A 13019-nucleotide genomic window follows, 5' to 3' on the forward strand; every position below is an offset into this window, starting at 1 on the left:
GCCAAATAATTCATGAAGGTGGCACCCAGTCATATACTGTTTTCAGTTGTAGGAAAAGTTGAAGTGGCAGTACGTGGTAAATTTGGGGGAATCCAATTTGCTGGTGGATGAAAGATACCTAATAATATCCTGATGTGCAGCTTAACCATCTCCCTTCTCAAGTGTTTTCATGCTTTAACTGTCATTTCTAATTAAGGCTTAAATGGAGAAACTCATTTTGTAGTGACCTGAGATGTTTCAATTCTTAAAAAAAAAAAAAACAAACAAAAAAAAAACACAGTTTTAAAAAATCCCCCCCAAAGTAACCAGCAGTCAGTGTGATCATTATGGAAGAGAATTTAGATGGCAATATATTTATAATCAAGGGGAAAGCAGCCAATAGGGCTTAACAAAACATAATCACATCATTCCCAGTTGGAAGGGCTTAGAGTAAGTAGACATTCAGTGTCTACTCTCAAATATTAATCTCGGTTTTGGGAATTTAGTTTGACCATTTGTAATTTGAGAAGATGAAGAGCCTAAATTCTGGATTCCATAACTTTTCAACTGACAGCTGATGGTGCCAAACCCCATCCCCAATTACCTAGGTCATCTTTAAGGTCAATGTCAGCATTGGTAGGATTGATTATGGCCTCCACCTCAAAGCCGGCTAAATTACTGATTTCACTGTGAATAAGGTTCAGCTGAAAAGAAAAGCATGAGGTGGGAAATAACAGGACAGCTGGGAAGTCACAGAGATGGGAGCCTTGGGATATAGATGAAGGGCAGGGGATACTCCAGGTGCACTGGGCACAAAGGGGAAGAGGGACTCTGGCTAAAATGAATCCGTTTCAAACAAAAGACTCAAATGCCACTCAGGATGCTAAAAAGAAGCAAGCTAGGCTGAGGGTCTAGAACCTGTTTGGTGATGCCTGGGGCCAAAGGGAAGCCTAAGCCAAGTCAGACTGAGGGGGTCTACCTTCGTTTAAAAGGTGGGTGCCAAGATCTGGGTGCCAAGGTACAGCAGCTGTCAGGACCCAGAGTCAACTCCTCAGGGCTGGGTAGGGTCAGGGGGTATATGGAGCCATCCTCATTTTTGAGCAATGGGATGCTGCAGAAGTCCTAGCTGGTCTGGGCAAACCCCTAGCAGCTCTGCCATTCTCTTCCAAGCGGCCATGGGTCTCTCAGGCTCTTCATGTCACTGTGAACACTGGCTAAGTGGCTCCCGTGCCCTGCTCGGGGGTGGTGAGGAGCAAGAATGGTCTGTTATTTAGTAATATCTAATTTTATATGCCTGTTAGCTATGTGATGCTGAAGATCTGGCCAAACCCAGGAAGAAACACAGCAGTTCTCCATCAAGACAGTATATCTTTTAAACTGGGTTCACTTGTTGGTGAGGCTACTCTGAGGCGCAATGGGTAGAGTGTTTTCCTTGAGTGACTTTTATGAATATCCCACCAGCCGAGTCCTTGTAAAGCGCCACTGCATGTCCTGCCTCCCCGCTGCTATTCTGGTGCCACAGCAACCCTCACTCTGAGAGGAATCTACGTTCTAGACTGGCTGTCAGAGGTGCAGGGGGATTGAGCTGACCCAGGACTCCCCTTCCTGCTCTCAGGCCCAAGGGCCTGCAGCGGAGTGCTCACTCTCTCCCAGGGAAGATGGCTGTTCTTCAGTGACAGAAATTCCGACCAGCTGCACAGAGAGCCATGCCCAAGCGGCCCCCAGAGGAGCTGCTGACCAAGACAAACTGCAAGCCTGGCTCGGGGAGCTGACCACACCCCCTGGGCCCAGGCGGGGCAGGCGTTCACCCCCCAGGAAAGGGCCGTGTGCGGACACTCGGCCGGGATGCTCCTGGCCACAAGCTCCAAGTGACTGAATTTCTGGGGCCAGACCATTTTGTGCAAACAAAACTAAACAAACAAACCAAACCCTGGCATTCTATAAGCAATAGAAATATTGCCCCCCATTTCTAATTCCCAGAAGCAATAAGCAGATTCTCAAAACAGGGACCTGCTTAGACTAAAAGTTGTGGAAATGAACTGGTCTTATGGCCAGGGAAGGACCCTGGCTAGACCTCACCACAGTGAAGGGAGGCCCATCTTTAGTTAGGGCTCAAAGGGAGAAGAAGCCCAAGTTCTCTCCACTTACACTTTCTGCAGTGTGATTCTCAGCACTGCAGGGTGATCGGGGGCCCTGATGTTCCTGCAGCTGGAGGATGCCCACTGAGGCAACCTCACATACTGACCCACTCAGAAGCATATGTAGGCCCTGGTGCCAGGACAGAGGCACAGCAGGGGATGGCATCGGGGCGAGGATACTCATGGTTGTGCTCAAGGGGAAGGGGTGTGGGTGGGGTGTGATCTCAGAGTAAGGCAAGTGAAGCTTCAGGACAAGGCAAAGGGTTTGATTATGTATCATGTACGTATTGCATATGACATCAAGCAAAAGCTGTTTATAAAAGCTCAAATTAAGCCAATATTCTCTGCTCCCTCCACCGAAAATAAAAACTCACACTGTGTGAAGCAGCAGGAGGTTCTAGCAGGAGGAATGGAAAGGAGAAAGGGGGGGTGAGCAGGGGAAACAGTCCACTTGGTTTTATGGGTGAATACGCTTTAAAGACATCTGGGAGATTTTTTTTTTTTTTTTTTTTTGGTTTGTTTTAAAGTCATACATGTTTAAATCTTTAAAACTCATGCTGTTTTTCCCCCCAATTGTATAGATGCTTCTGGATTTGTATTCAGAAATGCCTCAATGGAAAATCAGCTATTTCCATGGGCTCTGATTCAACTAGCCGGGGAGACCCTGGTAGATTCTCCCTGTCTCTGCCTCTGCCTGGGGAGAACTGCCCCCTGCTCTTTAGGGGGAGGGGTGTTCTGGGGAAACCATAGGGCTTCAGGGCCTTGCTGAAGTGAGGGAGAGGTTGCAAACAGAATTCCGAGTTCTCTCTGGGCTCACCTTCCCTCTGAGTGGAAGCAGCCCCTTCTTGGAATCACAGAATCCTGCCTGTCAGGCAGCCACTGCCCCTAGCATGGAAAAGCCCTAGCGAACCAAGTGCACCTTCAGTCTCACCCACATCCGAGCCTTGATTTCCCAACTCTGTTCTGCCAGGTGCCAGGCTCAGCAGAAGTCCTCAGGGTGAGGGGCTGAGCCACAAAACAGTATTGCTCTTAAAAATGTTTGTGCCTGGGGGAGGCCCAGTCCGTGTTTGTGTCAGGGAGAGGAATGGGGAGGGGAGAGGACAGATTGCTTCAGGCACTCTGGAAAGGTACATGGGCACTCAGCTTGGCTTGGGCAGGCTGGACCAGGTGCAGAAGCCGACAGTGATCTGATCATCTGATCACGAACAGGGACAGAAGCTCCCCTGGACAGGAGGACAAGTAGAGGCTGCGCATGCACATGCCTGGAAAGGATCTGGATGTGCAGAGGACATATGCCAACAGGCCTGGCAGGCCCAGAATAGATGTCCAGTAGTAGGAGGTCCCAGGACCGCCCCCCCAAGACCCACCCTGGGTCAAATCCTCTTGGGCCTCTCACCCAAAGGGATGCCCAGCTGTCTGAAGCACATGGCAGAGCAGGGGTGTTTGTGGGCTGGGAAATCAGATGTCTGGGGCACTGTGAACATTCCCAAGTTGAGTCTGATTTTCTGGGAGTGGGGAGGCTTGTTAATGATTTTGGAATGGGAGTAAGATGACCACTTCCTTATCTTAATATTGGGAAAGATGGAAAACTAAGTTTTAAATCCCAGAATGGTGAATTTAAAATATCTGTGAAGACTACTGGCCACTGGAGAAAGTAACCAAAGAGCATCACCAGGTATACAGCAGAAAGGGGGTCCCACCTGGCTATGGGGCTGGGGAAAGGGGACTGAGCCAAGGGTCCTTCAGGATCTCCTCCACCCTGGGGACCTGATGATGCCCAGGTCACTGGGCTCTGCTGGAGCCAGCCTCTGATGTCTAGGGTCCCCAGTCTTCCCTCGAGGAGTTATGCCTAGTGAATCCTTGTTGTCTACTTCTGATGTGAACTCGTTAAGGTGTAAGCTCCTTGAAGGCAGAGAGAGGGCCATCCAATGTCTAAGACAGTGCTCGGGTCTCTGTAGGCCCACAAACAGAGCTGGGATTGAACATCAAACATCCAGACACAACTCTGTGATGAGATGAACAAACTGCTTCCCTGAAAGCAGGGATATGGAGAGGTCAGAGCTCAGAAATTTCCCTTGTCCTGGCTGGGACCTGGGGTGGCTCAGAGCTGACCTGGCCATCCAGGAGCTGGCTGGAAGGCAGCCTGCCTGTGGTAAGGAAGGAGCTGGTGGCTTGGGGCTACTGCAAGGACATCTGGGATATCTTGACATGACCTCCTTGGCTAAAGGAAGCAGTACAATCCTTTTTTTTTATTTTTAACATATGTGATCAGAAATTCAATTTTAGGGAATAACAGTATTAAAGATTATCTGAGTGACTCACTGAGTATAGACTGTCATAGTCCAAGCTTTGTCTCTCTCATTCCCTTACAATGGACAAGGAAGAAGACTTCTTTCCCTGTATCCGCCACATAAAATGGAACTCTTCTCCTGTCCCCAGGGTCTACTTCAACTAAGGTGGATGGAGAGGCAGAGGTCCTCCACAGAATTGTCTCCACCTCCTCACAGAGCACAATGTGTCCCCGGGGCCTGCTTCAGGACCCACTCCCGCCCCGGCCTCTCAGGTGAAGGGGCTTCCTCCTCTGTGCTATGCTGCCCAGCCTGCAGGTATGCCTGGTCCGAATCCCCCAGAGGCTCAGGCCTGGTGGTGGCATCTGGTGCGTTTCAGGCTAGCATGGGCCACCCGAGGATAAGGACTCAGGACACTGCCGGAGGAAAAGCATGGGATCGCCCGTGCCCTAAACTGTCTCAGAAGCCAACTGTCTGCCATAGGATGGAAGCGGGTGGTGGTGGGCCTTTCCTCCATGTTGCTGCTTCAAGAGCCCTCTCTCTCTTCACTATTCCCTAGCCCCCAGGACTAGGGTGTCTGGATCCGAGGAAGAAAACCCCTGGTGCCTACCCCTGCCTCAAGCAGCCTACAGGGGTTTGGCTGCAATCCTGATAGTGTGCGGCGTGGGCGGGGAGGGCACGCACACAAGCCCTCCTGACACCGCCTTCCCAGCCGCTTCTAGTAACACTGACTCTTCCAGGGAAGTCCACATCACTTACCACCACTGACGAAGATTTATAATACACCTTGGAGGTACTGCTTTTGAACACAAAGCTTTTTAAATCTCTGAAAAGACGCTGAGAATCTCCACTGAATCACAAAGCAAACACATCTAGTCAACTCGGATTCGCAGCACTGTTTCCCTTTTGAAAACAATTCAACAATGTGTGTGAACACTGGGTAAAATCAAAGAATAATGAGAGTGATTACTCCTGAGACAGCTGTATGTGAAATACTTCATCATCATCAACAATTAGAGCCCCGGCTCCTAAGCCCTGGGCCGGCTTCTCCTGTGAGTAGCTTAGCAACCATGCCTGTCAGGACTGTAGTGAGCACAGTACCACCTTTCTGACCTCAGCTTGCCTGCACTACTCTAGCATTGGTGTCATCGTCACAGGTGGAAAATAAGACTCGTAGAACATAGGGTACCATACAGCCATCACTGTGAAGTACCCTTTCTGAAACATTTCCAAAAATCCAAGTCAGAATTAATGCCTGTACTAACGACATTTTAAAATGTGCTTTGTGTGAAAATTCCTGTGTGTCAGTCTGACAACTCAGGCCCCTTTTGCACTAAATGCCATGATTTGCACCCAACAGTAAAAACTAACAGAGGGCCAGAAAGTACTGCTTCAAAGTAATGCTGCTAACTAGGAACATTTACTCCCTTTCTCACGCTGCAGGGGCTCAGGGTTCCAAGGACACTATTTTCTAAGAGGGTGCCCCGGCCGACTTGAGATGCTGATTTACTCTGTGACAGCACTTTTGGGGAGACACAGTTTATTCTGCTAAAGGGTGCCTACAGGACTGGGTCTCGGGTAGCTCATCCTGGATGTGTGTATCTTGGGTCATGAAGCTGGACGGGAAAGAAGGTGGGTGTTTCTTCCGGCTCTGCACTCAGCCCCTTCTCTCACAGCTGACCATGTTACACTGGGCTCCAGCTCAGCCCATCCTTTCAGGCTTTCCCTCCAAAAGTCAAGATATCAAACAGCCACGTTAGCTTTACTATCAAGCCCACTGCTTCCTTCTTCCTGTATTTCCTATATAGTATTAGATAACACACCTGTAAATTACTCTAGAGTATCAGTGCCTCTCTACAGCATTTTGGACTTCCCCTTCCAACCTAAGTCGGGTGTAGTAAGTGTTCACTGGATTTGTACTTTCTGGTACTTTCCTGCCTGTGGTGCTGCCCTGAGGTCAGAGGCCAGACTATACCCATCATGGAGCAGGTGGCGCTGCTCGGTCACAGCAGTGCTAGCCATGAATCTACAGCCTTTGCTGGCTCCCTCCCAGGCCTCATATGTAGCACATGAGGCCCTGATCCCATGGCCAAGAAGAGCATTTTTATGTGTACACAGGTGCCGTATGGCCAAGTACTGCCACTGTAGGGATCCTGCAAGGGGGTGCGAGGAGTTCCGATCTGAGGCTGGTTTTGGAGTAAACAGCAGGAGAGAGCAAGAAGAACACAGGGAAGGGAGAGGCACCCAAGGGTGGGGCAGGGGAAGGAGTGAGGGAGAGGGTGGCCCCTGGGCTGAACTGTTGTACCTGTTTAACAGGCTTCCAAGTCCCGGCTAATAGCATTGGGGATCTAAAGCACACTGGAGCTAGTCCTTAAATTGCAGAGCGTTTTCACACTTTAGTTCAAACGAAAGCAATCTGGGTGACAGGTCACATTAACTTTCAATATATTACCCAAAGGACAGGTTAAAGGGTGAAAGTAAACCCAGGTGGTTGCCTTCACTGCTGTGCTGAAATTTTATCAATAAAAAATATTTTACACAAACTTTCAAAGCCCCAGACCTTAAGATGACAACTAGTGCTGCGTATATTTTCCCTTTGAAAAATGCATACAAAATACAGACAATGGTTATAAAATGTACACTGTAATGGTTATTTGCTGGAACACAGAGTCCACCACAGGAATTGCATCATGAGAGCCTGAGTGCAATTAGTGACAGGAAGTGGGAGGAGGAGGAGGAGGCTTGCAATGAAGTGAGCAGGAGGACTGTGTCACTGAGATGCAAAAGAAAACTGACGGTGAGCTTTTAAAAATGATGCAGCTTCAGGACCAAGTTGTTTACCACATTCAAACTAAATGCAATTTACGTGGAAGTTCAAATCCATGCCTTTAATACTTTTTAATGTAGGATTAAAAAAAAAAAAATCAGCCAAGTAATTCCCACTGTCTCTCCACCCCCTTTTTTGGTGTTAACAGAGAAATTTAACCCTCCTTCTGAGGTCTTAAAAGCCTTTGCATCATTTTTATTTTCAACAAAAGTGAATCATCTGTTACAAAACCATGTAGTGTCCTGGCAAATTTGCACCACTGGGGCAGCCGAAAACACACTGCCCACGGTGAAAACAAACAAACAACTGGCTTGAGGACTCCTCAGGTGGCACGGTGTGTCTAGCAACAATCTCGGCCCCTGGATCAAGGCTCCACCTCCAGTATCCACCAGAATGCCTGGGCTGCCAGCTAGATCTTTCTCTTTCCAGGCCCTGGTTTTACTTTCTGGCCAAGATTATAGGATGGCCAGGTCCTCCCATGTACGCAGCTCCTTCCACAGACCGAGCCCAGGGTGTCTCCAGCCCCACAGGAGCTCCTGTCCCTCTTCTTCACCACATCTCCTCTCCCCACCTGCCAATCTCCCCTCAGCACCTGGCCCAGCCCTCCCCGAGTTGGTTCCTAAAGCTGCCCGCCCCTACTCTCTCTGCCAGCCCACAAGGCCAGAAGTGGTCCGCAGGCAGGTTTTCTGCTGGGAGAGGCACCCTTCAGTCCCAGGGCACGTGAGCAGACTGGGGAGAGCGCTGGCCTACCTTCTGGCCGAGGAAGAGGCTCTTGGTGGAGAGCACGGTGAAGCCGTCGGCTGGTGTGCCCTCGGTCGTGCTGTCGGCGCTGGCGGCCTTGCTGACTTCTCCCTGCTTCTTCTTACACAAACAGAAGAGTCAGTATGAGGCCCGCACAGGTGGAGGCCATGTGAATCTGGGCTTTTCCAACAGACAGGTGAAAAGAAAGCCTCGCCCATAATACTTAAGAGAAAACAGAAAACTAAACCACTACCAGCTCTCAGCATTTGGGGGCTGCAGGCCTGCATTCAAGCCCAAGCATTCCATACAGAGTGCTAAATTGTATTTTCATCACTTCAGAATCTTAAAAAAAAAAAAAAGCTACTTAAAGGCAAAACTTCACAGTGATAATTTACAACAGAAACACTTGTATAACTGTAGACCAAGTAAATGTCTCTTAATTCAGGGTCTTCACTTTCTAGATGCCTGTACAGTATTCACATCTGAGAGGAAAAAACAAACTACTCTGGGTACTTAGTTGTCAAAGAGCCAAAAAAGCAGATCAAGGACCATCACCCTCCAAGCCTCCCCAGCTCATGAGGTAAGATTCTCCCACTTTCTTTCACTAAGACCCGCCTTGGAGAAGCCTCCATATGGGGGCTGTTGGTGAGCTGATCTGCCCCCTTGAAATGCTCCAATCCCCAGCAGTGGGCATGAATCTTGGCAGGCTCCTGGGCCTCTTTCTGGCGTCATTCACATTGAAGGATGTACACCCTGGGGTTTCCAAGAGCCTTGGCAAGGGTATGTTGTGTAGAGAGGTTTAATTACTCTCCAGATCCTCAGCTTCATCAAGTGTTTACCTCTTCCTGAAATGGATCAGTCCTAAGAGTGATCTAAGCAGCAATCAAGGCTTCATGCTGGGCCTCCCCTCACAGCCACTTCTCAGTTCCCAAGAGTGGATATTGTGTGGCGCACCACCCTTCCAGTAGGGGTACGTGCCTTTCTCAGTCTTTCATTTCTCTTAAGGATGAGGCGTGTATTAGAAACGGATATTTTGGCTCATTTGGGGATTTATTTTATATTCAGATATATTGTCGAGTGAGCAAGGTGAGCACAATGGCAATTTTTGTTTAAGGTACTTCACTTTTTTTTCTTCCCCCAATTATTATCAAAAAGGACATCACTCCTGAAGGATGGTCTAATGGAAGCAAATCAAGAAAGTAGGGGGTGAGAAATATAAATGGCTATGCCTTCCTGAAGGAAGGATCTGGACAGTAAATTCAGGGCAAGGCCCGTGCCCTATCCATTTGCCCTTTTAATATTCAAATCCATTAACATATTAACATTTTTTACTGACATTGAAAAGTAAGGTCTAGTTTTACTAAGTGCTTTAAAAATAAGGACTGGTTTCACATTTAGGTTACATGGCTAACCTGGAATATTTTCTATAAATTAAATGAGCTAAATTTGATGCTCCAAGGTGTTTATATAAATGATAAGACAGAAAGCATTTTATTAAGAAACATGGTATTAGCAAAGATCTATTAAAATTATCGCTATTCTGGTTCTCCTAACAATTTGAGTGTATCAAATTTGACAAGTAAAAGAGAAACACGTATAATCAACAATTACATAGTAAGTCTTAGTAAAGCCTTTTTTGATATACTTTCCAGGAAACAAGAAAGGCAAAGGCTGGATGACAAATCCTTTCACAAGTCAGATGTTTCTAATTCTGTGCTTTCAACAAAACTGAAGAAATACCAAACTGAGTTAGCAGCTGATTCATCATTAAAGAAAGGACTGATGGAGCTTAATTAATAGTAGAGTACCAGTGCAGGTTTCTCAGTTGTGATGAATGTACAGGGTTATGGAAGATGTTAACAACAGTGAGACTAGGTGAGGGATATTCAGAAATTCTCTATACGCGCTTTGTAACTTCTATAAATCTAAAACAATTCTAAAATAAAACATTAAAACAAAGTGATGACAGATTACTATGTGATTGTTGGCATGTAACTCAGAAAGAGTTCAGAGGATTGAGTGATGTTGCTATAACAAAATCCTTTCCATTCCCATTTAATTATTTTTGTGAGCAAGACTTTCCAGGCACTGTACCTATAAGTATAAAAATATAGGATGATGATTCATTTTTACAATAAGCAATGTTCATCTTAGGGTACTTAAGTTAACTGAAAAAAACTATCTCCTTGAATCAATCCTATGACATGATACTTCTACTTTCTCAATAGTTAAAATGTGTCGAGTATTTATCAGCTTGATCAACTGTGTATTATTAATAAAGATGATAACTATCCAATCCTGTGCAAACCATAACATTTAATGCTTTTAAGATCACAGGAAATTTTTTCAAAACGAATTTAAATTTATGTTAATTATTTTTGTTGTGCAAATCACTAACACAGTACAAGCAAAGAAAAATGTATTATGTTAGGATAACATTTTCTGGAGAAAGGGAAGGGAAACAAGGGCTCAAAGGAGAAAAATGATGCAGATTTTCCAACTGTTAAAAAAGAGCCTGCTTGTGTATTTTATGGTATATCAAACCATCACAGTAATTAGATTTACTTGGATACATTTAAATGAGTGATGAAAGAGCTTTCTTTTTAAATTTCAGTATTTATATCAAAATTATGCCCTTTATAGATATTTAAATTTATTAGTATGAGAAGTTTAGTTGTCAAATTTTAGATGTATGAGATATGAAGATTTTCAAAACTGCTTTAGGAAGTATGCGAGCAAAAAACTGTTAAAGCCAATGGTCTACCCAGTGACCACCACTCATACAGGAGATATTCAGTAAATGCTTGGGAATGGAGTGCAGTTGATAAGTAGACAAAGATTTACTGCTTCTGTCCAAGGATACATGAATTTTAAGAGATCAGAAAGCCCTAAATGATAGAATTTCAGGCATCTGGGAATTGGAACTGGTTTTACTGGGAGGAGGGGCCTGAAAGGCTCCCTGTGATCCTCATACAAGCCAGCAGCTGCCTATGCAGTCAGGTTACAAAGCTTAGCCTGTGGTAATTAAAACTGGTAATTTTCAGCAAGCATTCATTTGCATATGGTCATCTGCACTAAAGCTGTTGCCCCATACTGTAAATTGGTCCAGTCACTACGGAAAAAAAAAATATAAAGATTCTTCAAGAAATAAAAAATAGAACTACCATGTGCTATAGCAATTCTACTTCTGGGAATGTATTCAAAGGAAATGAAAACATTTTATGAGGAGATATCTGCACCCCATGTTCACTGGAGCATTATTTACAATAGTCAAGACATGGGAACAACATAAGTGCCCATCAACAAATAAATGGATAAGGTAAATGTGCAAACACATACATACAATGGAATATTATTTAGCCATAAAAAAGAAAATCCTGCTGGGAACCTGAAAGAGTTCCAAATAAGATGAATGCAAAGAAATCCATGCCAAGACACATTATAGTTAAAGTGGCAAAAGTTAAAGATAAGGAGAGAATCTTTAAAACAGCAAGAAAAAACAACTTGTTACCCAAAAAAACCCATAAGATTACCAGCAGATTTTTCAGCTAAAACTTTGCAGGCCAGAAGGAAATGCCTTGATTTTCCTAAGTGCTAAAAGTTTTAAAAAAAAAACTTCCCACTAAGAATACTCTACCCAGCAAAGCTCTACTTGAGAAGTGAAGAATACAGATAACAGTTCTCCAGAGAAGCAAAAGCTAAAGGAGTTCATCACCACTAAACTCACATTACAAGAAATAATAAAGACTTCTTTAAGCTCAATGGAAAGGGCACTAATTTACCAACAGGAAAATCTACAAAAGTATGTGTCACTGGTAAAGATTTACAAATACATAGCAAAGGTGGTAGATTATTAACTTATAAAGCTAGCATAAAAGTTAAAAGTACTAAAAATAACTAACTACAGTAATTAGTTAATGACATACGCAAGAAGAGGCTTCCCAGATGGTGCTAGTGGAAAAGAATCTGCCTGCCAATGCAGGAGACACAAGAGACGTGGGTTCTATCCCTGGGTTGGGAAGATCCCCGGAAGAAGGTATGGCAACCCACTCCAGTATTCTTGCCTGAAGAATCCCATGGACAGAGGAACCTGGCATGGACAGAGGAGTCCACAGGGTCGCAAAGAGTTGGACACGACTGAGGCAACTTAGCACGCATGCAAGCACACACAAGCAAAGAAATGTAACATGGAGGGAAGAGTAAAAGTGTAGAGCTTCTGAATGGGATCAAACTTGTTATCAATTTTAAATAGACTGTTATGTTGTTATACATAAGACTCAAGGTAAAGAATAAGCCCATAAGAGAAGGCAATGGCACCCCACTCCAGTACTCTTGCCTGGAAAATCCCATGGATGGAGGAGCCTGGTGGGCTGCAATCCATGGGGTCGCTAAAAGTCGGACACGACTGGGTGACTTCCCTTTCACTTTTCACTTTCACGCATTGGAGAAGGAAATGGCAACCCACTCTGGTGTTCTTGCCTGGAGAATCCCAGGGACAGGGGAGCCTGGTGGGCTGCTGTCTATGGGGTCACACAGAGTCGGACATGACTGAAGTGACTTAGCAGCAGCAGCAGATACGCAAAAAGAAAGAAATGTAAGCATACTACTAAAGAAAATCATCAAACCACAAAGGAAGAAAGCATGAAAATAAAGGAACAGAGGGACTACAAAACAGACAAAAACAATTAAAATGGAAATAAGTACATACCTATCAATAGTTACTTAAAATGTAAATGTACTCAATTCTACAGTCAAAAGACAATGAGTGGCTGAGTGGATGAATACATAACACCCATTGACGTGCTGCCTACAAGAGACCCATTTCAGATGTAGGAATATACACAGACTGAAAGTAAAGGGATGGAAACACATTTTCCATGCAAACAAAAATCAATAGAAAGCCGAGGTAGCTATACTTCTATGGGACAAAATAGACTTTAAAACAACAGACAATGAATGACATTGCATAATGATAAACAAGTCAACCCAACAAGAGGATATAATATGTGTAAATATTTATACACCTAACATAGGAGCAAATAAATT

At 45.1% G+C, this 13019-nt stretch overlaps 1 protein-coding gene across 5 annotated transcripts in view; it reads right to left on the reverse strand.

Annotated features, from left to right (window-relative positions):
- MACROH2A1 (macroH2A.1 histone) overlaps nucleotides 1-13019 on the reverse strand; it is an 81901-nt gene that overhangs the window by 17644 nt on the left and 51238 nt on the right. For 2 of the 5 annotated variants that reach the window (XM_019964949.2, XM_019964948.2), the window contains exons 5-6: nucleotides 7983-8093; nucleotides 584-683 (exon numbers count right to left, since the gene is read on the reverse strand). In XM_019964949.2, the coding sequence (XP_019820508.1) occupies nucleotides 584-683; nucleotides 7983-8093 (211 nt within the window). The remainder of the gene's footprint in view (nucleotides 1-583; nucleotides 684-7982; nucleotides 8094-13019) is intronic. The other 3 variants (XM_019964950.2, XM_019964952.2, XM_019964951.2) reach the window with 3 other exon arrangements.

The sequence above is a fragment of the Bos indicus genome, chromosome 7 (assembly GCF_029378745.1).
Source record: "Bos indicus isolate NIAB-ARS_2022 breed Sahiwal x Tharparkar chromosome 7, NIAB-ARS_B.indTharparkar_mat_pri_1.0, whole genome shotgun sequence".
Lineage (NCBI taxonomy): Eukaryota > Metazoa > Chordata > Mammalia > Artiodactyla > Bovidae > Bos > Bos indicus.